At 42.9% G+C, this 21392-nt stretch overlaps 1 protein-coding gene across 4 annotated transcripts; it reads right to left on the bottom strand.

Annotated features, from left to right (window-relative positions):
* Positions 1–409: 409 nt before the first annotated feature.
* RPN2 (ribophorin II) lies at positions 410–20333 on the bottom strand. 4 transcript variants are annotated; one of them, XR_006166092.1, is made up of 19 exons: positions 20287–20333; positions 20007–20209; positions 18183–18278; positions 17325–17500; positions 16416–16491; positions 15890–16024; positions 13626–13802; positions 13105–13223; positions 12600–12705; positions 10195–10286; positions 9193–9307; positions 8352–8546; positions 7737–7823; positions 7074–7169; positions 5836–5911; positions 4780–4909; positions 2873–2959; positions 2165–2193; positions 410–791 (listed from the first exon to the last, which is right to left on the bottom strand). XR_006166092.1 is itself a non-coding variant. In XM_042800998.1 (18 exons), exons 1-17 carry the CDS (start codon positions 20297–20299, stop codon positions 2908–2910), a joined length of 1944 nt encoding a protein of 647 aa, XP_042656932.1. In that variant the 5' UTR covers positions 20300–20333; the 3' UTR covers positions 410–791; positions 2873–2907. The 4 variants fall into 4 exon arrangements, 3 of the variants coding, with proteins under 3 accessions (XP_042656932.1, XP_042656933.1, XP_042656934.1); XM_042800998.1 differs by lacking the exon at positions 2165–2193; XM_042800999.1 differs by lacking the exon at positions 2873–2959.
* Between the last annotated feature and the right edge of the window lie 1059 nt (positions 20334–21392).

Below are 21392 nucleotides of genomic sequence, written 5' to 3'. Positions count from 1 at the left end.
GGCTGGAAAAAGTAAACCCACTCAGGGGACACACCAAACCTGGCAGGGTCAGGCACAGCCAGGTACACCAGCACTGCAGCTGGCTCCCCGCATGGGCCAGGCCCCAAGGACTCATCCTGACCGAGCCCCGAGGGCCCACAGCAACTCAGCACAGCCCAGCCTGGCACCATCCTGAAGACAGAGAGAACTGCCATTAGCGGAGAAATGCAGATGACAGCGTCACACAAGGGACAGGCAGGAGTGGGAAGTCCCCCCCAATAAACATGTCCCTCTGCAAAAGGACATGAAAGAACAGGAAGCTTCACACAGCAATGACTCATCCACAAAATTACCCACCAGAAAAAGCTCTTTTCATTCTCATGTGAGCCCAACTTCCAATCACAGCCTCTGAGACAGCCAAAAAACAAAATTCAGAACCATTCTTTCCTCTTTATTCACAAATCTTTTAGGATGAGGAGAGGACATCTGGGGAAAGGCAGAATTGTAATTTCTTCTTCCTTTTTTTCTAAAGGAAATTCAAATGTCCTGGGAGAAGAGGGGAGGACCCAGGGAAGAAAGGATTTTCCAGACTCATATGAAAAGCACTCAAGTAGCATGAACACAACGATGAAAATAATGTTTTTTAAAAAGTACAACTGGTACCCTTTTGTTTTAATATATATATATATAAAAAAAAAAAAATCTGCTTCTGCCTTCCTTCTTCTGGTCTTTCAGTTATTTATTCACTTCTGTTCTGAAGGCATTTGTTTTGTTTTTCCCCATTTCTTCAATTCTTCTGGTACTAGTGTGTCCTGGAAAGAAAAATCCAAAAAAATTAACTCTTCCAGGAAACAAAGCACTTCCTTGCACAAAGTGTCCCCAGACCCCTCATTCTCTCTCAAAGGAAACTTGCTGGATAAGATTCTCAAAGGAAGCTTATCAGAGTGATAAAACCAGTACTACAGTGGAACAGAGAACTGAATTCATGGAGGATGGAAACAGTCAGACAAAATGAAGGTTAATTTCTGGTGCAAAAGGGATGAGCGAGCATTGTAAATTACAGAACTGAACAAAAAGCATGGCTGAATGCAAAGCCTGCAGGTACCTTAACCACTCAGCTACTTTAAACTGGGCCAATCTATCCACTTGGAATCAGCTGGTCATGTAAACACAAAGAAAATACCTTTGTGTCCCCATGAAGATGAAGTATGCTGATGTGGGCACAGCAGACCCAGCTTTTGGGGGTCCTTTTACCTTCCAAGATACCAGGCACAGGCATATGGATGCCGAGCACTTGACAGTCCAGCCCTAGAAGTTCGTAACAGTACTCTTAACTGAGAGATCTAGGGCATCAGAAAACCCAGCAATAAGGAAAAATGCTTGTGACTGCACATGGCAGCAAAGCTTAACTTACAGTTTGTGGATAGTAAGTTATATGCAAGATCCTCCAGGATTACTCACAGCCCAGAAAAAATTAAACAGTTTAAATACCAGGCTGAGAAACACAAAGCATACAAGCTGTGGAGAGCACACCCCAAGGCATTTGGTAACAGACCACTAAAAAGCTGAAAACCACTGGCCCAAAGCTATGGTAAAAAGCTTCACCCAGGGACCAGAACAGCACCAGCAAACACGGCTGGGATGCAGCCAGCATTCATCTACCAGAACAAGCCACAGACACCTCCCGTTCCTCGTCACAGCTTGTTCTGTGCTCAAATACCTCAAAACACTCCAGGGAGAGAAGAGATAGTAGCAGGGTGTTTTTCTATGGGACATGATGCCAAAATCTCCACAGATAGTATCGAGAATAGTTTAATGAAAACTATCTGATGTGCAGACAGGAGCTTATACCACAGTGCATGTTTCTGTGACACAGCCACCCACGCTGGTTTTGTTTTGCACCACAAAAACTGAACTCTGCTCAACACACTGCCTGTGTCTGTGGAACACTATGAACATGAGAGAAAGCAGATGCTCATGAGATCTACCAGTGCAGCATGTTGTACAGTGATTTCAGTCTCATCCCAGAACTTGTCCCAGATGCTCTATCCTTTCCCCAGAATAAAATAAGGCACTGAATGAGAAATGAAGCCACACACACACACATTCAGAATTGGGCAGCATGCAGAGTGGCAGGCAGTCCTGCCTCCTACACCACTGCAGATATAGCAAACTGGGGTCTTACCTGCTCAGAATGACAGGAAACGAAGGGCTCTGCATTGGTAAATGATAATGGAGACCTATCAGATGATTGTATTGAACAGAGGGGGCTGGCTGCTGCCACTGACTGAGCCACCACGACCAATTCAGTCTAATAGGAGGGTGAACCCTGGATTAGGTTGTGTTCTCAGCTGAATGAGGTGGTGCTGACCTGGCTCTGGTGCACACAGAGCTCTCACCACCCCAAGCAAGGACATAATTCAGCAGTCAGAGTGCCTGGCAGCTGAATAACCAGAATACTGCAGATGGGAATAGGGAGTACCAACAGCAGGATGGGAACAGCCCAGATATCAGCCATTTTCATCATCTTCTCCTCTAGCCAACATTGCTAATAATTTACTACAGGAACAATACTGCTTAAACTAGGTTTATTTCATCACCTGATAGCTGCTTGGTACCCAAGACAGCATATTCATATGTGCACATATTACCTTACAGACTTCAAATGATTAAGGAACTCACACAAAGGCACATCAGTCTCATAGGACATGTACTGCTAATATGCAAACCCAGGTGTAGCCAAGGACACCCAAGGACTGATTTAAAGCCCAGTAAGTGATGTTGGAAAGAAGCAGCTTCAACTCAGATATCTTTTTGTACAAGGAGTGAGTGATGAAGTGAAATGAAACAGGCAGCATGCCCAGGAAAAGTCAAATTCCAAAAAGGCCCTTACTTCTAGAAGAGCTGGTCACTAGCAAAACCCCCCTTTTACCGCAGCGTTCTATACTTTGCCAACCTACTGCTCTGCTCTGCAGCGATCCTGCCAAAAGGAGAGAGGAAGAAGGATTCAGAGAAGACAGGAAGGAGGAAAGCAGCCCTGCTCCAGGATCCAGAGCCAGTGACAGAAATGCAAAAAGCAAAACCAGGCCTTCTGGTAACTTCTGTAACAAGATGGTTTATACAGTCCCCACGCCCACCAGCGGTCTCCATAGTAGAACAGCAGCGTTGCCTCAAAGTGCAATCTAGTTAATTATCACTGCACTTCAACATCTAAGACAGGCTAGCAGCGCGCTGACAAAAAGATGTCTTTTTGAACTTTAAAGTCATGTACAAAGGGTTTAACTTTAGCCTAAGGTAGAAGTTTTACTTTCAAATTTACCATTGTAGCTGCAGCTTCATGTCATTTACCGTGAAAAAGCATACAGACACCCCCTGCAGTCTTTTGAAGTAGGAACCAACCACCTGCATTTATGTGCTAACAGAAGCCCTGGTTGAGCAAAGACACTTAGAAGCTTCATTGTATTCTTTTCCCCCAAATCTGTATCCTAGGCAATCTGTAATTAATAATGATTTTATCATTACTCTTTCATTTAAAACAGAAATATTATTAAATGAGATAACATAGCCCTGCTGGCAACAAATCTCAGTAGGAGCTGTTATGCTAATAAGAGAAAGCACCACAGTGAGAGAGCTGGAGATCCAAGGGAGCAAGGCTGAGAAAGCTGGAAGGTTGGTGTGGAAAGGGTTAATTACAATAATCATCCTCCTTGCTACGGCCATGTAAGTAGAGATGTTTTAAAGACAACAAATCAGTGCAAACCCCCTGAAAATTATATTCTTGTGGTTTTTTACAGCTCTTGTCCTGGTTTTAATACAGTGTAATTAAAAAAGTGAGAACCCTGGGATATCTGTGCAAACAGGTATGCAAGGATAAACAACTCCCAGTGGCTCAAAAAGGGGAAAGTAAGAAAAGCACAGGTTTGATGGCAAAGCCAGTCAGTAAGATCATCTTCAAAGCCAAAAACTCTGTATCAGTACAAAAAGGCTAAAACTTAAGTCTCACATGGAAATTCCATGTGGCAGAAGTGAAGGAGAGGGAATGATTCGACCTCTAATTAGTGCACTGTATTGGAAGCTTGGGTCAAACTGCCTGCAGGCTGCCTAAGCCATGGCACATTCATGAGACACTGTGTGGCAGAAGACACAAGTGTGACTGCAGAAATGATTGTTGTATCCTTAATATTTAACAGATTCTTCCCTGGTTTTGCTTGAATGTGCTGTCCTTTGCTGCTGCACACTTTCAATGAGCATTTGCTTCCCTTTTCTCTATAATCCCCCTTTTGGTAGGGGCAGACAGCAGAAAGACTCCCCTGCCTTACCTTCCTCCTCTTAAAAACTTCTCACAAGCACAGCTGCAGAAGAGTTGAGCCTCTTCTGCATTTATGGTGGCTTTTATTACCTAAAAATATTGTAAGAGCTTGATATATCACGTAGTAAAACATTTGTCAGTGAATGTGTCTCACCAAATCCGGGTTTCCCCATGTCACAGTGCAAAATCTCCCACCCTTTGCTTTCTCCGTGTGCCTGATCGCTTCAGCAAGTGGCCACACAGACCATTCTCTCTGAAGCAGCACTTAGCTGTATCTCAGTGAGAGCAGCTCACTGCCCTTGTCAATTCAAGTCCTTATTCTGAAAACAGGCACAAAAGTGGGACCGAGCAGCCCATCCCACACACAAGATCCAAGAACCAAAGGCAGTGTCCATTACCATGTCAGTTACTGACACACGATAGCATCAAGGTGATCTCCTCCCCACTGATTTAATAAGCAGCTCCCACCAATACATCTGTCCCTGGCTTACCGTTTTACTGCTTTCTGAGCCAGCATCCTGTTGCCTGCCAGGAATGTGATGCCACCCAAAATGGCTAAGTACTTCAGAGTCTGGAACATGTTGAGCTGAGTCCAGTAGACATACATGAGTCCCAACATTGCTATGAGAAAAAAAATAAGAGACAGAGCCCATGGCTGAAATTGCATTTCAAAGACCAACCATGTGTTATCTTCAGAACCTTTGTTATGTTGTACTGCCAGGCCTAAGCATTTGGTTTCTATCTCATCTCTGAAGCTCTGAAATGGCAGATCTAAAGATTACACATTACTGACAGGGGAAGAAGGCATCTGGGTCTCCATACTGGAGAAAAATGTGACACTGACTGCTTACAACCAACCCTGTGACAGAATTATGGACATATTATAGACATTAAGGGCTATTAAGAGCAGGAGGATACTCTGGAATTCAATAGAGGATATTGACCTTTGCACATCTGTAGGAGCTTACAGATTTATAAAGCTTCCAAGGAAACTGGCTTGGATTAAGCAACACACTCGTGTGGGAAACAGTAAATCAAACGTTCTCCCAACCTGCTCTGCTTTTAAAATTCTACCAAGACAGTAAATAACTTTGCAACCAAGGGCACAATAAAATTCATGAAAAAGATTGGTCCAGCCAAAGAACAAGAAGAGCTTTCACAGGAAGACCTTCAAAGAAAAGACACAGTCTTTCACTGTAGATGGCAATCCCACAGGTTTCAATCCCCACAGAAACTCCCTGCTTATAAAGGATAAACATGCAATAAAGAAAGTGTGACCTCTGGAAATAAGAACTTCTATTAAGTACAGATAAATGGTGTGAGAGAAGAGCCCAGATAATGACAGCTGTTATAAGCTGATGGCCAAAATAGGTTTATCACCATATTAACAATCATGAAAAGCAGGAAGGCAGATGAAAACAAGAGAACAAATGTTATGCTATTATGTCATTACAGTTAATAGACTGCGAGCCCATTAACCACCAGGGCTCTCAGCTGTAACTCCCAGGTGAGAAGGTCAAACAAAGCAGAAAGTCTCTGACACTTACCAGCATGTCCCATGTGAAAAACAATGGTGCTGGGAGCAAAGCTGAAGTTGGAGATGTTGGCACCTATCTTTATCCACTAAAAGAAACAAAACTCAAGTTACAACATCCTTGTAAATACAAGCTTTTATTTTAAACTTCAGTCTCTTTCAAGCCTGTTTACATTCTTCAGAGAATACAGTGTATTCTCTAGAGAAGCACTTGTTTATTACTACAAGAGAACGGAGTAGTAATTTTACTAAAGACAGCACTGTTGAGCTCCTTTAGTGAAAATTTCTCCTACTGCTTCTGACTGGCCAAATGAAGTTCCTCAATTATCTTTCTTAGACTGATGAGAGGGTATTGCTCCAAATCTACATTTTCTAGAAAAATAAACATTGCTATTTCTATCCATCTGAATTAATTACAATTATAAAGACAAAAAAGGGTAAGGTTCTAGTTTTGGACTCAGCAAAGAAACAGCTATAGATACAAGATGTTTGCTCATAAAAACAATTTCAGTTTTTAGAGTACAAAGGGAAAGCTTAAAGGATGGCAAACAGGAGCAGCAGCAAGGAGATGTTTCATTAAAGTGTCATCAGCATGTATATTGTGAACTCCAGAGACCAGTGGACATGACTATCTGAATGCCAGCTTTCAGTAAGACTAGCTAATGGGAAATTACTGCCAAGCAGATAAGGCATCAGCTTCATCCTCCAAATAAGGAGTAATTTAACTTGACTAGATGAGATTTTGTATTGCATTAAGTTCAAAACACTGATCTCACAATACAGTGAGTAGCAGCAGATGTTTCAACTAGACACACAAATACTAATTTATGTCCATACATGGAAATTAATCTGATAGGATTAAATAACACAGATGTTGTGATGGATATATTAAGTGCAAGGCAGAATCACTGCCTTTTTTTTTTTTTCCTCATGGACATCTAATGTTAGTTATAATTTAATCTTACCACTGTTATTCAACATCCCTAGAAGCAGCACACTGGAGAAGCTCACCCCACTTCTACTCGGCAGCAGTGTTTTTCTGTTTTGACTATAAACTCAAAAAAACCCCAGTTTGTGAAAGAGACAATACCAGAGCAATGCTCTGCACTGACATTTGCTAGATATGACTTCAGCACTGCTATGCTAGTCATGATTAACCAAGAGTTTTAAGAAGTTTAGCTGGCCAACCTCCTAAGTGACTTTGGACTGGATGGGAAAAAATATTGTTGTTCTGTGGCCCAGTTCACTCACCAGAATGAGCAGCAAAAGCAAGGGGGAAAGAATCAATGCTGTGAAAGTATTAGATACCACAGTGGGAGGCCTCTTCTCAGGTTCCCTGAAGAGGTGCTGCAAACAAACAAAACCAACTCATAAGCAGGAGTATTCCAACAGAGCAGCTTCTCAGCTCCCCAGCACACCAGCTGCAGCCCTGGTGCTGTTCCCAGACGTTCCTTTGGATGATAAACATTTCTCTTAAGGCAAAGACTGACTTTTTAAAGTAGTGTCTATTCCAGTCTCTGCACCTTTGATCTCTTGCACAGTTAACGTCTTGCACTCACAGAAGTACTTGTTAGCTTGTCATCAGCACAGATGGCTGGAACGAAGCAAGAGAAATCTTCAGAAGCAGAGAGCTTTCTGGTGCTTACCTAGTCTAATTTCCACGTCTGAATCTTCCCTGTGACACCAGTTGCTCTCTCACAGGTAGGACACCCAGTTTATTTATTTATACTCCAGAGGACTGCAACAGATTTCTTTCCATTAAGCAGTAACTCTGGTCTTCCTTTAATTACAATACTTAGGCAGTATTATTTTTCTTTTAATGAGGTGACTTTTCAAAAATAAATTACGATGAGAAGAAATAATACTAGTAGGACGAGCCCCCCATCTCTGCACGTAATTTCTTTTTGACTGTACCTGGATTTCAGGTTTGGGTACAAAGAGGTTCTTGGACTGGACTGTGGATGGCGCATCCTCCTCTGGGAATTTGATAACCACATCAGCCTGAAAAGAAATTGTGCAGCTTCATGAAGTTTGATCTTCATGTATTAAAAACTTTATAAAACCTATTCCATTACTGCAGCCTATTTCCTTATTTGTCAATCTACTATTGCCATGATTTTTAAAGGAAGCTAAGAAAAATACACCAGGTTTTTCAAGAAGCAATTTCTCCTAAACAGAGGCAGTAATGCGATTCACACATCACTAAGAACTGGTCTTACTTCCAGTGTAGCAAGCACAGAAGGGCTAAACCTTGAAGTGCTTGCTGTGAAGTTATAATCAAACCCATCAACGTTATGAAGTTTCTGTTCCACCACATGATGAAATGAATGCTCATTTCTGTCTTGCTTTGATGCTTACTTAAAAACTTAAAACGAACACTAAACCTCAGAGCCCATAAATGGCCAAAAGGATTCTGGTTCACTAGAAAGAACAAAATATTTGAGGTTTTTTATTCCAAGCCTGTACCATGCCCTCCTGTTAGACTGCCTGTAATCAAAAAAACACATCACCATGCTTCCAGCTACATACCACATTCCACAGGATTGGATTTTCCAGAGTGGCATCTCCAATTATCAAGTAAAGAGTGTAGGTACCAGAGGCAGAGTCAAATTCAGTCTTTCTTTCAGAAGTATCCAGTTCAAACTTGTATACATTTTTGCTATCTGGTTCTGCAACAAACACTACCTCCTGGCCAGTCTTCTGGTTGTGAAGTCGGACAAAAGTCTGAAAGGAAAGATTATGAAATCTCTGGAATATCTCAGTGTGTTTAAGTGCCAGCAAAGCAAGAGATTTACCCCCAAATCAAAAAGCACAACATTAATAAAAGTTGGAGTATAAGCTGGGAGTTTGGGTGTCTAAATCCCTGCAAATCAGCAAAGTTCCAGGTCTCGAAGTAACAACACTAACATGGGCCATCCAGTGGCCCACGTGGGGTTCAGAGCGATACACTGAATGTTACTTGGCATGGTATATATACATAAGACTTTTTTGGTGGTGTTTTTTTTTTCCCCTTTTTTTCCTATTTTATGAAGAAAAAAAATAATTAAATAAATGTCTACATTCAAGGAATTTTTCAGCAATTTATATTAAAAAAATCAGAAGTGTGCTTTAACAGTGCAGGCTACCTGCACTCATTTTGTTGAGTTAAATAAGACACAGTACCAGAGCCAGAAGAGGCTTCATTTAACATACAGCCAATACAAATGAACTGAATCTACTTCCCATCTACCAAGCTCAGTGATCTTTCACAGTCCTTGTCAAACATAAGGCTTCCCAAAACCTATCAAATCTTTTCAAGAGCAACTGTCACCTCAGATGCTTAAAGATGGAACATCCCAGTGACACAGCCATTACAAAAATTTGTCCTAACCTGGTGAGGGATGAGTTCAGCTCCACTGTTCACATCTATCAGCTGGAAGGATAAAGCAAAATTCTGATGGCTGTCAGCAGTGAATGAGCCCTTGGCTTTCGCTGGGTAAGCTACCCTAGGAGGAAAAAACCAAACACAATTGAGGTGATCTTCCAAGAGAAGGCCTGGCACTGGAAGAAACCATGGCATGCAAGCCTGTCTACCATTACTGCAGTCTACTCAGCATAGATGAGCTATTTTATCAGAAAGACAGGTGAACAAACATGTCTTCCTCTTTCACCATAAATTTAATGAAAAGAAATGAATGCAATTTTTAGTAGGATTTTTATGAGCTACATACCTTGCCAATTTTCAAGCAAAGTAGTTGTTACTTGTAAGGTTCAAAGAAATACAAGAAGGTTTTGCTAATACTAGAGCCCACATTCCATTTAGCCAAGGCTATGCTACAACCAAAGGTGTGATGGCAGCAGAACAGAAAAAACAGACACTTAAACGTCAGCACAGGAAGGCTGTATCAACACACACAGAGCGGCCTCAGTGAGGTTGTGCAACCTAAATTAAATTTCATACATTACATTCTAACTCATGTCAGTTAAAAACCAATTACTTTAAGTTCAAGTGCACCTACTAATGGTACAGCCACACCCCCAAATACAGTGCACATGTTGCTTTAGAGCATCTCTACTGAAGCCCAATAATACCAGAAACATTAACCCAATTCTTTTAGCTTGCTTTCACTATGGAGAGGTGCCAACAAAGGAACAGAAGAGTCAGGCTGCCTGGCTTCTGTTAGTACTTATTTCATTATTAAAGAAAACCACCTATTAAAAATAATCAGTATCTTCGCAATGAACTCAGAGATTTAAGAGAAACAGCATAGGCATGACTCTGTAGTTATTCCAATACAAGATTCCTGTTTTAGCTGAAGTAGATAAAGCTCAGAAGACCTCCAGCCCAGAGCCAGAGTTGCCCCTTAAACGATCACACACACAGTCATTTTACCTCGTTGTTTTTGGCGCAATGCTCTGATCTTTATCCACAGTAGAAAGATCTACATTAGTAATCCCGACTTCCGTGGAAACCTTTACTTTCAGCTGCAGCAAAACACAACAGAAAATTCAGAGCACTCTACATATATGGTCAAGTTCACTGAAGAAGCTTTAGCTTTTCTGTCCCCTTCCACAAAGACAGTCTTACACTAAGCCAAAGACAGAACCTAATGTGAGCAGAAGGATCTACAGCAATTTACCTTCTGGCAAAGCGCATGTGTCAGTCACTAAGCCTGACCCACCACCCCCTTCATCCCTGCACAAGCAGCCAGCTCTGAAGACACCAGCTCTTCAGTAATGCTGGAGTTAGCTGCCCTTTGGAGAACCATTTTTTATTGAAATGGTCCAACCATCCAGATCCAACCAGTTTTCCTTTTGAACTAGCAGAAACTAGATATTAAGGATTACATCACATATGATACAACTTAAAACTGCATGTGCATATGTACTGCTTACTGGATAGCAATTTGAGATGTCTCCAGACAGCAACCAGTTATGTCTTTGTTGGCTCCTAAAGCCTAACCAGCAGGAAAAAGCCAAAGTATTCCTGCAGACCTGTACTTCGTTCAGCAAGCCTTCCTTTGGAGTCACAGCATTTATCGCTCAGTGCAGGGCAGCCAACAAGGCCCTGCCATTTATCATGCTCCTTTGTGCTAAGTGCAATATAAACCCCAAGCAGAGAAATGACTTCCTGCCCTCTCCCCAGTCCCAAACCACAGACCATCTAAGCAGTGAAGCTCGGTGAGTTTGACTGATTTCATTCCTTCTCTCAAACATAAGCAGTTACTGCAGTCTGTAGTTTTTAATTAGCACATTTGTTCTCACAGCTTGCAAATGCTCCCCATGAGAATGAAAGCTTCATTGCCAAGATATTTTTCATCATATACTACAATTTGTTATTACAGGTTCGCTCATGTGAACCAGCCACGCACCCTCACCCTGCAAAATAATTCACAGGGAACCTGTGGGAAAAATATGTAAAAACTAAAACCAAACTTTTCGTGTCAGACTTCAAACACAATCTTGGCAGTTGGTTTACAACAAAAAGTGTAACTTAAGACAGAGGTTACCCCTGAAAATGGATCCATTAACATGTAGACTATTCAGGCTAACTTTAGTAAAGCCTTAGTTTGTTCCAAGATGGAAGCAAAGAAAGATGGACTAATGAAATATTAATTTTTAAAAAATTATGTGACAGCAACTCAGAGCTGCTGCACACAGCCCCTCCAACTGAATAGTACACAAACATCTCTCAAATATTTTAATGCCAGGAAATGTCATCTCTGCCGGAGTAATAACCCACTGGTTTAGCTCATTACTGTCAAAACGATGGTGCATTAAGGACAATTAATGCTAATAACAGTAAGGAAAAAAAGCAGTTCCCCCAGCAGTCCTCCCCCGTAACAATGTGTCTTATTAGAAGCAGTTCACACAAAGCCGCCCAGCGTTAATACATTCCTACCAGTACCTCTGTGTGCCAGCAGCCAGCTTAAGCAGGACCAATCAATCCCCTTCTGACACTCCTAAGTGCCATTACTACTACAATGACATCAATTTGATACAGAGAGTAAAGGTCAGCAGTTGTAAATAAGTGTCTTCCTCCATTCCAAGCTGGTTATGTTGGAAGAACTTAAAAGCTAATCTTTTCCTTCAATAATGACTGAGGGCAAAACTAACCCTGGGAATAGACATCATTGCAGAAGAGCATGCTCAGCTGTTGACACTGGGGTGACTATATGAATAGCCACAGAGGTCACATTCTTTTCACTATAACAAACTTAAGTAAAACTCAGTGTTGATATAATACTCTTCTTCAGAAATGTGCGATAGAACAGCTTTTGCCACCAAAAAGGGGGTACGTATGCATGAAATGAAGACCATTTGCTTTGGTCACTGTTTCTCCACTACAAAAGCATTAGTCAGGAGATGCCAAGACTCCCCTGACTCTTTTTATAGGGCTCTAGAGCTTATACAGACAGACAACAAATGCTCAGCTTCCATACATCAGGCAATCACCAGGCAACTGCAAGCCAAGCCTTGAGATTTACAGACTCAATTCCTGAATGCTCTGAAAACCTACCATTCTTATTGTTTTTGCATAGCTACTTCGGCCTGCTACATAAACATCCCCACTGTTAGCCTTTGTTCATACGCTGTCAGATCAGCATCGAAGTGGTAAGTCAGTTTTGATCATATATTAATCTGGTTACTGGTCATAATCGTGAATCAAAATCCAATGCAGTACAGAAAAACACGATAAAAATGCCACGCAACTGGCAACATCCTGAACAGGTATAAATAAAAAGCTGTTTCAGTGAATAGGTACATAATTAAAATGCCACCAAAAAGCATACCCACCTCAACTTTGTTAGCAATAAATCGCTTATCTCCATCAACACTGATAGAGAAATCATAATATCCACTTGCAGGTTTCACATTCATGAAGTTCAGCTCAAAGACATCTCTATAAAAAAAAGCAAGGTGTTAAATGTCCTCTAGGATGCTAACAACAGCCTACAAATTGGTAACATCTTGCTACCAAGTCTCTGAATATGCTAGATAAGGCAGAGAACAAAACTAACATTGTTAAGTGCAGCAGGAAAAGAATTATTCAAAGTTCACCTGAAGTCAGAAGAGTATAGCAATTTCCCACTCCCAATCAAAAGAAAAAGCAACAGAAATTCAGCATCACAACCGAATGTGCTCAATAATCCATTAGCAACAAAAAGCAACTGCAGCATTTTAAGTTTTCCATCATACAAACGTTTCTCTGGTAGAAGAACACATAAGGAAAATAAGCCCGACACTGTTTAAATAACAACTGTTTGCATTACAAACTGTAAAAATAAGATTATTTTCTTACCCTGACAGAGTAAATGGTGTCTGATGAAGGACAGTGGCTTTGCTAGATGCAGACTTGGCGTAGTCAAGCTTTACAGAAGCTTGAGTCAGTGGCTGGGACATAACATCTGTCACTTGTAGCTACAAGAGAAAAACAAGAATTTCCATGATACCCGTTGTCCTAGAAGGAACGCAAGAGCACAGATGACTCACTACCCCTTTGTATTGTACACCCAGAATTCTCCCCTGCCCAGCATCCCCAATTCACCTAGTTCTTTAATAACATCAAGTGGGAAAGCTAAAGCTTGTAATCAACAGAGCAGACTTCCACACAGTGCTTTCTCAAGGTAGTGTCTGGTAAGCCCTGGGTAAGCAAAGGTTCCCAAGAATCACTTCATAAAAGCACTAAAACCCCAGATCTGCTGGAAACTGAGACCTGGAACTAAAAATGAAAGACATCACCTTACACATTCAGTAAGCCCAGCCCTGCAATACTAAAGACTGAGCTGAGAGATGAGTTAAGATTTGGGGCTAAGGACTCACCCTAAGTATGGGCTGATGGTGAGACACAGCTGCAGGCCCATCGGGGACAATAATGACAGGCAAGTGGTAGCGGTTCCAGGATAAAGAACCTGCAGCACAAGCAACGCTGAAGGCCTCTGAGAGTGTCTCAAAGTTTTTCTTGCTAAAAATTGCATTCATCAACTGGATAATTTGATCCTGAAAGAGGAAAAGTAAATCGCATATAATCACCAGCAGCATACCACAACACTGCAAACTGGCTCAGTATAATGTTGTTAATAAAAACATCATTCATAAAGACTGTTTAATTTCCCATTTGCTTTAAAAATAACTCAAGTTATGAGGTAACCCTAAATTAGCTACCTTTTGAATGTTATTAGCACTCTTATTCTTGGCTGGGAGGTTCCAACCACAACCGCTGCAGTTGTGCTAAAACTTGTAAAAACAGAATTTGGATCTACCTCTTCAAACTACATATGTTTGAGAATGGAAGATGCCATCAGCTCAACTATCCAGACTGTGTGCAGCTGCAAAAAGACAATTTGGCTCCAGGAGCTGTACAATTGTCTCCATACAGTGGAGGACTAGCCTAGACGTCCTGGCTACCTGCCAAGCTGGGAAGGCCACAGAGTGGTGATGCAAAGCATCCTAATGGCTCTGGAAGGAGCCAGTCTAGGCCCATGCAGGCTTATCCCCTTAGGCTCAGCAGTGTCCTCAAGCTAAGAGGATTAGCTTTAAAGCAGTACCACCAGGAGCACAGAGCCAGCTCTGGCTCTGGGATGGGCCAAAGCTAATTTGTTCTCTCTGAAGTAGGAGTGGGACTGCATCCCCCAGCTGGTTTTGCAGTCTGACTTTGCAGGGCTAGTGCATCTGCGCCACACTCCACAGCGTATGCCATATTATTCAGATTCTTCCATCGCTCCCTGCTAGTATGGAACACAGAGGGATTGGTTACTGGCACTTGATCCAAGCAAAGGACTGTGGGCTAAATTCTAGTCAGCAATGAGAACAACCAAAGACAATCCCAAGGAAAGCAATAGGCATACAACTTAGTAACCCTCAAAGGCCACTTTTGAAATAAATCCCAAATTTTCACCCTCCTACTCACATTAACGAGCACCAATGTACATCACAACTTGAGATAGCATCCAAATAGATGCTACAAAAGTCCTGCATAGTGCAAATCCTGCCATGTTTTTCATTTATATGGAGAGCATGGCATAGTTCCAGACCCTAATCAGCAACTGACACTCCCATTTAGGCTGTGGCAGGGGGAAAAAGGAGAGCTATTTTTCCAAATACTACATGTTAATTTTTAAAGAGAATTTTGTGGCATTCTGGAGGCACTCTCACCATTCACATGAGATAAAGCTTTAAGCCCCAACAATAGACCTTCTGACAGCACAATTCTGAAGCAACACTAAACAGTTCCCTTTAATTGGGTTTGTTGGTTTTTTTTTTTTAAACACATCATTTGGACGCTGACAGTTTGAATTGTGTGTAGTAGAATCACCAGCTCAAAAATGACATCAAAATTACTTTGCGTTAGTCTGGCAGCAGAATGGAAGAGAGCCAGGAATGAACTCAGATGTCTTACATTGGCTTCTGTCTCAAGCCTGCCACTTTGGCTTGTGCTTTAGGGAGCTGCCATTCTCAATCAAAAGTACATCTTACTCAGTTAACTTGTTGTGGAAAAATATTAGTAAGTGGATAGCTTGCAGTAATGATTTCTAGCTTAATCAAGCTCAAAGGAATTTCCAACAGTCTTTCATTTCAGACAAAATGTTTTTGCATCTGGATTCCTGTAGGCATATAGTACTAATGTTTCCCTTTTGGGCACCCCGAACTAGGGTGACTGCATTTCCTCAAGATAAATAACATTTGCAAAAAAAACCACTTTGAAATGCTGGAAAGTGCTAGACAAGTGCCAAATACAAGAACAAACTCCAAAACAAGAGGGTTTTTTTTCCAACAGCTTGTCTCAATAAACAAAGAAAAACTAGGCCTCACTTGCAATTATCTTTTGTACATTTGAAAAGTAAAAAAAAAAAACCACCCAAAAAAACCCAAACCAAATTCCATCTGTGATCCTGAAGGTGGAATTTTGTCCTAGATTCCATTACCTAGCATTCCACCCAAGATGTCCCTTTTCACTGACTGTGCTCATTATTTTTTCCAGTAGAAATTCTACCCAGTTATAGCGGCCTCTGGCACTGCACAACAGGGCCCAGGCAGATCCTTTTTGTGAGCTACAGCGTGCAAGGGAGGAAAAGGCAGACACAGACCTCCTTCATTGCTGGCTCCGTACCCACATGGTCTGACAGCTTATAGGCAGCAGCAACAAACAGTGCAGTAGTCTCTATTCCTTCTTCAAACTGCAGATAAACTCCACCCAAGTCATCCAGGCGCGCAACAAGATCCTGACAGAAAGAGTTATTAAAATTTAAATTGCATTCTAGTAGATCCATGGAAGATAAATCTACTGTTAGGCCTGTAATCAAGAGTATCTGTATGGGATCACTGATTTATTTTGTGATAGTCATTTAGAAACAGGAAGAAAAAGAAACCTTCAGCCTTTAGTGGATTTAAGTATATTTAAAAGTCATGATTTTCTGTGTTTCCGTCCACCATGAAACAGTACAACTTCAGGATAAATATCTGTTTGGCTCTTCCTTTCAAGTCAACACACATCATGCAGGCAAGGAATTAGCCAGGTTGGTTTTTCATTTTGTGTTTCACATTAATACATCTCTTAGTACTACAGAGGTCTAACAAATTCCTGAATAATTAGAGAGCATAGCGTGTTCCTACCTCTATCTCCTCAACAATGCCACTTAGATCTGCCTGCTGGGACAAGTAAGATGCTGTCTCCAAAGCCTGGATGGTTCTTAAACAAGAACAAACAAAACCAAACAATTGTATGATTTTTTTCTTCCTTAAAAGCCAAACATCATCTAAATCAAAGCAACTACAGTTTCTATTCTGAATGAAGTGTAAATCAGCTGTTACTGCATTCAGTTGACAAGACAATGAATCTCAAGTGATTTAGTGGAAAGCTAGAATTCATTACGGAACACTGCTTTAGCTGCATCAGCGCTGCAATAAACTCAAAGGCAGAGAAGAAACCAAACTTTGATCCCTGCACAGCACAGATCCCCAGACTTGCTAATGAGACTTCCAGGAATCCATTTTTCTCATCAACAAAGCAAATTTTAAAGTTTCCCTTTCTTTCCCAGCTTTTTAAAAAAAGCTCTATTCTCTTGTTTCACAGTAAAATTACTCAATTCCTTGGTGATACATGCCAAGATTCCTTCTGCTTACTGGCACATTTTTTCCACCTCACAGTACAGGCATCACAACCTACAAACAACAGGGCTGTGGACAAGCAGCAAGTCTACTGCAACCATAAATGACACAGAATCATGGCTGGGTATTAAGTTAAAAATCTGTTGTGACTCTTAAAAAGAGGAGGCTTCTTTGGGACATGACATATTATTCTTGAACTAAATTGAACACATAAGCTCATTTGCAAAAACACACAGAAAATAGCCCAAAACCCCATTTTTTCATTCCCCCAAAGGGACAATAATGAATTGGACAAATATATCAAATGAAAACACAGCACCTATATTACAAAAATTAAAATACCCTTTACTTCAAAATCCAACTGCCTGGAGGATAAACATGCAACAATGCATCATTTCCACCTGAAAGACTTACGCCAGCACATTTTCTTCTTTGCTAAGACGAGCAGTAAGAGCACTAAGTGCTTCCTGAGATGCTAAAGGAAGGCCAAAGCCACTCAGTGCCCCAACGGCATGGAAGATCTGGGTGATTGAGGAATCCTCACTGACAGCTGCCAGCAGCAGCTCCCTGGTCTCATTTGAAATCGTAACCTGAGGAATAACACAGGAAACACATTGATTCACACTTGAAAAAACAAAGCCTTTTAGTCACCACTGATTTCTTCTTGGAGCAACACTGGTGAACTACTACAAGCTTTTGCGAAAGAGCCCTTTATCACTCATTACCTTTCAGTTTAATTGAAACCCTCAGTTTTGCTGCCAACTATCAATTAGTCATGATAATGCACGATTCAGATCTATCCTGGTAACCTGCTCCTGCTTTTTTTTTTACTGGCATCATATCATTGTGCAGCAGCTGGTGCTACTAACAAAAAACGCAGCTTGGATAACCCACCCACAACTCCACAAGGGTGGCCTGCATTTGTGTCACTGCAATGTTTCAATGCTTGGATGTAAACCCTGTAGTTTATCATCCACCCAAAGAGTTTTTAACTGACATAGCTGCTGTGAATATTATTAAATTGTGCTGGATCCTTTTTTCTTAGTCACAAATGTTCAATCAAGAAACTTCCCTTCTGGACCAAATACTTGCTTTATATCTTTGTCCTGTATAGAGTACTCCCAGACACTTCATAAGCTATTTACCTAAGACACAACAGAGTACAATCCACTAAAAAGAAAGTAAAAGCTATACATAAAATAAACCCAAGAAAAAGATCAAGGCAAATATTTCCTTGGTAACACCTGTCACAGCTCAGGGCTTCAAACTCACCTCACAGCCAGACAGGACCCGGATGGACTGTGCAGCGTAGAAGAGGGAATCAACACTGCTGGAGTCCACGTGAGATTTAACGAAATTGCATGCAGCCTGTGAAAAAACACAAGTTAACTTACAGCAACAGTCCTGTTTGAAGCTATCAAGAGGAGATTTAAATGATACTTTAAGACAATTGCATGTACACTGCTGTGCATTTTTATACTGAAAAAAGACAAATGAAAACCCTAGTAATATTTGCGATGCAGCAGAGCCTAGATCCTCCCCAGATCCTACTCTGCTAAGTGCCGCACAGAAACAAAGGTGGTTCCTGCTAAGAAAGAGATGATTTTCACATAAATTCTATACCAACCAGAATTCAAATTTAAATTGAGCATAATTATAAAATCTATCAAAATAAAAGTCCCATGAGTATATTTCATAGGGAAAATCTCCCAGGGTAAAGAACAGATGAACAGAAATTCTGTGGGCGAGCCTCCTTCCCAGCTGTATATCACACACAATAGTTAATGGATGCTGAATAAAGATTTTGAAAGCATACAAGAAGAAAAGTTGGGTAAGCAGCTACAGTATGAAGGCAATGAGACTGCTAATCAATCTGTAGCGAGCTTATTATTAACTGACAACTAGATAGACGGATCACTAAGATTCTATCTGAACCAGAAAATAACCCAAGAATTTAACTGCTCATACATAAATCACTGATTTTTTGAACTTGTGGAGCATAGGCCTTTACATGTGGGACAGGATTTTCATGATAGTTACCCAGAAATATTGATATATGTTAAAGTGTTATGCCTAGGTATTGTTTTTACTACCTCTCATGTTTTAAATAGTCTCACTCTGTGAAGAGGTACACTGTCCAGAAAAAAGTCTCATCACAAAATTCAAGGAATAAATAATTACTGCTTACCTGCAGAAGCAAATGCTGTATGATCATTGCCAAAATGAGGTACTACTAAAAAGCTAGCCAACTGACCTAAACAACAGCAGCAATTCCCAGCCTAGCCCACAGATGACCAATAACTGGTCACAGCAAGGTGTGCGGTGTGGTGAACTGCAACATCTTCAGGAGCCTCCATTAGGAGTTTGTGGTGTAAACACAAAACGAGAAACTAAGTCCAAATGGTTTAGAACCACTGAACCATCTGAATTAACGAGGAAAGAACAAACTTACGTTGACAGCTCAGGAGCGGAGGTGAGCGTGCACGTGCAGGTAAGCAGGCATGCCTATGTAAGCTGGTTGTTACAAGGACAGCCTGCAACATTTCAACTAGAAATGTTTAAAGGCATGAAAGGGCAGTAAGCATCGTGCTGATACCACAAGCCTTTGCTTCCAGTTAGCATGCAAGGGAACACAATTTATATGCAATATATATATTCCCCCTCCATATATCAAATATATATATTCAATACGTATCTTCCCTCTTCAATATATAGCAAGATCATGTGACCTAGCTGGATTTGGTGTTGGGACTGACACCAAATAACGACAGCTCTATTTAACAGGACAGTGAAGAGAACGTGCCACAGACAAAGGACTTTTTCACAAAACAGTGAAATAAATTTGATAGCCACAGCAATGGCACACCAGGCTGCGGAGGAGCGGGCCCTGACACTGCCGTTCCGAGGCGGGAAGGGTGAGAGAGCCCGTGACACGTCACCGCCCAGACAGAGACGCAATTTATTCAAGCAGCGCGTCCGAAAGACAGTCGGCAGCTACCAGCGGCTTGGCCTGATGCTTGCTAAGACCGCACCGAACCCCCCGCGCCTCGCCTGCCGCCGCCGCAGCCCCGAAGGGCAGCCCCCTCCACCGCTCACCTTTTCGTCCGCCACCCGCACCCCCAGGCTGCCGAGGCCCACGATGGAGTAAAAGGCGGCCTGCAGGTCGGCGAAGGGCCGCTCCAGCGCCGCCCTCAGCCGGGCCAGGTCGCGGGCGGTGAGGCGGTGGCTGGGGGCCAGGGCCTGGGCAGCGGCGAGGAGGAGGAGGAGGCTGAAGGCGGCCCCCAGACGCAGCCGCAGCCCTGCGGAGAGACAAGCGGGTTACCCCGAGGACCGCGCCGCCCCCCCGGCCCCCGCCCCGCCGCAGCCCGCGCCTCACCCGGCGCCGCCATGATGCCACCCGCCGCCTGCGCCGCGGCCGCCGCTTCCGCCCCGCGCCCCGCCCCCGCCCGCACCATCACGTCCGCGCCACGGGGGGAGGCGGGAGGGACAGAGTATTTTGAGAGGGCCCCAGCCCCGCGGAGCGCCCGCTACGGACATCGTGAAACGGGAATGAAACGGCCGATCGCGCGGAGCGGGGCGGAGGCGGGAGGGAACGGCGCAGCGGCGGAGCCGCCCGAGAAGCGGCAGCGGCAACACCCCTGGGCGGCGGGAGTGGGACGGGCCACTCGGCGGCGGGCGGAGGGCGGCCCCTGGAGAGGATGTGGGCTGCGCTGATTGGCCGAGCCTCCCGCCCGCGGCGCCCAGCGCGCCATGGCGCCTTAAAGGGGAAGCGCGTAAAGGGGCTATGCCACGCCGTGTCAGGTAAGGGCACGCCACGCCATACCATGTTATGTTAGGCCATGCCATGGCGTTTTATATCGCACCATATCCTGCCATGCCAAGCGGTACCATGCCACGGCCTGCCGTGTCACACCATCTCACGTCCTGTGGTGCTGTGCCACGCCACGGCGTGCGTGCGGTGTCCTGCCATGCCGCGCCGTGCCCTGCCATGCTGTGGGCTGCGTGCCGTGCCGTGCCGTGCCAGCCCACGCCTTCGGGAGCTCCCCATGTCTCAGAGCCCCAGTGCACATGTCTCTCCTGTCCCACTGTTACCGGAAAGTGGTAATTAATTCACTCGCTAAGACTCAGTTTTGCAGTTTTAGAAAGCAGGCATTCTTTATTACAGCGCTGGACACACAGGTGATGGCTCCTCCTAATGTGTGTCTGTGAAAACGAAATCAACAAGCATTTATACTACCTTAATCATACACATTCATTGCATTTTTATCATATTTTTATCATAACTTTCCCAGGAACTCATTAGCATATGTTAATGTCTCTTGCGCATGTCTGTTGGAGTCTTCAGGTGGTCGTTGGGGGTCTTTAGATGAAGGCTTGTAGTCTTCACTGTGCCCGCCAGTTGACCCTTACTTCTGTGCAAACTCAGTCCTGAGGGCACTTGGATCTTGTCCTTCAAGGCTGACTGGGTCTGGTTTTGTTGCT

Source organism: Tyto alba, unplaced genomic scaffold (genome assembly GCF_018691265.1).
Source record: "Tyto alba isolate M040663 unplaced genomic scaffold, T.alba_DEE_v4.0 Super-Scaffold_33, whole genome shotgun sequence".
NCBI classification, from domain to species: Eukaryota; Metazoa; Chordata; class Aves; order Strigiformes; family Tytonidae; genus Tyto; species Tyto alba.
Note: the sequence above shows the minus strand (reverse complement) of the source record. Positions and strands in the feature narration are given on the sequence as shown.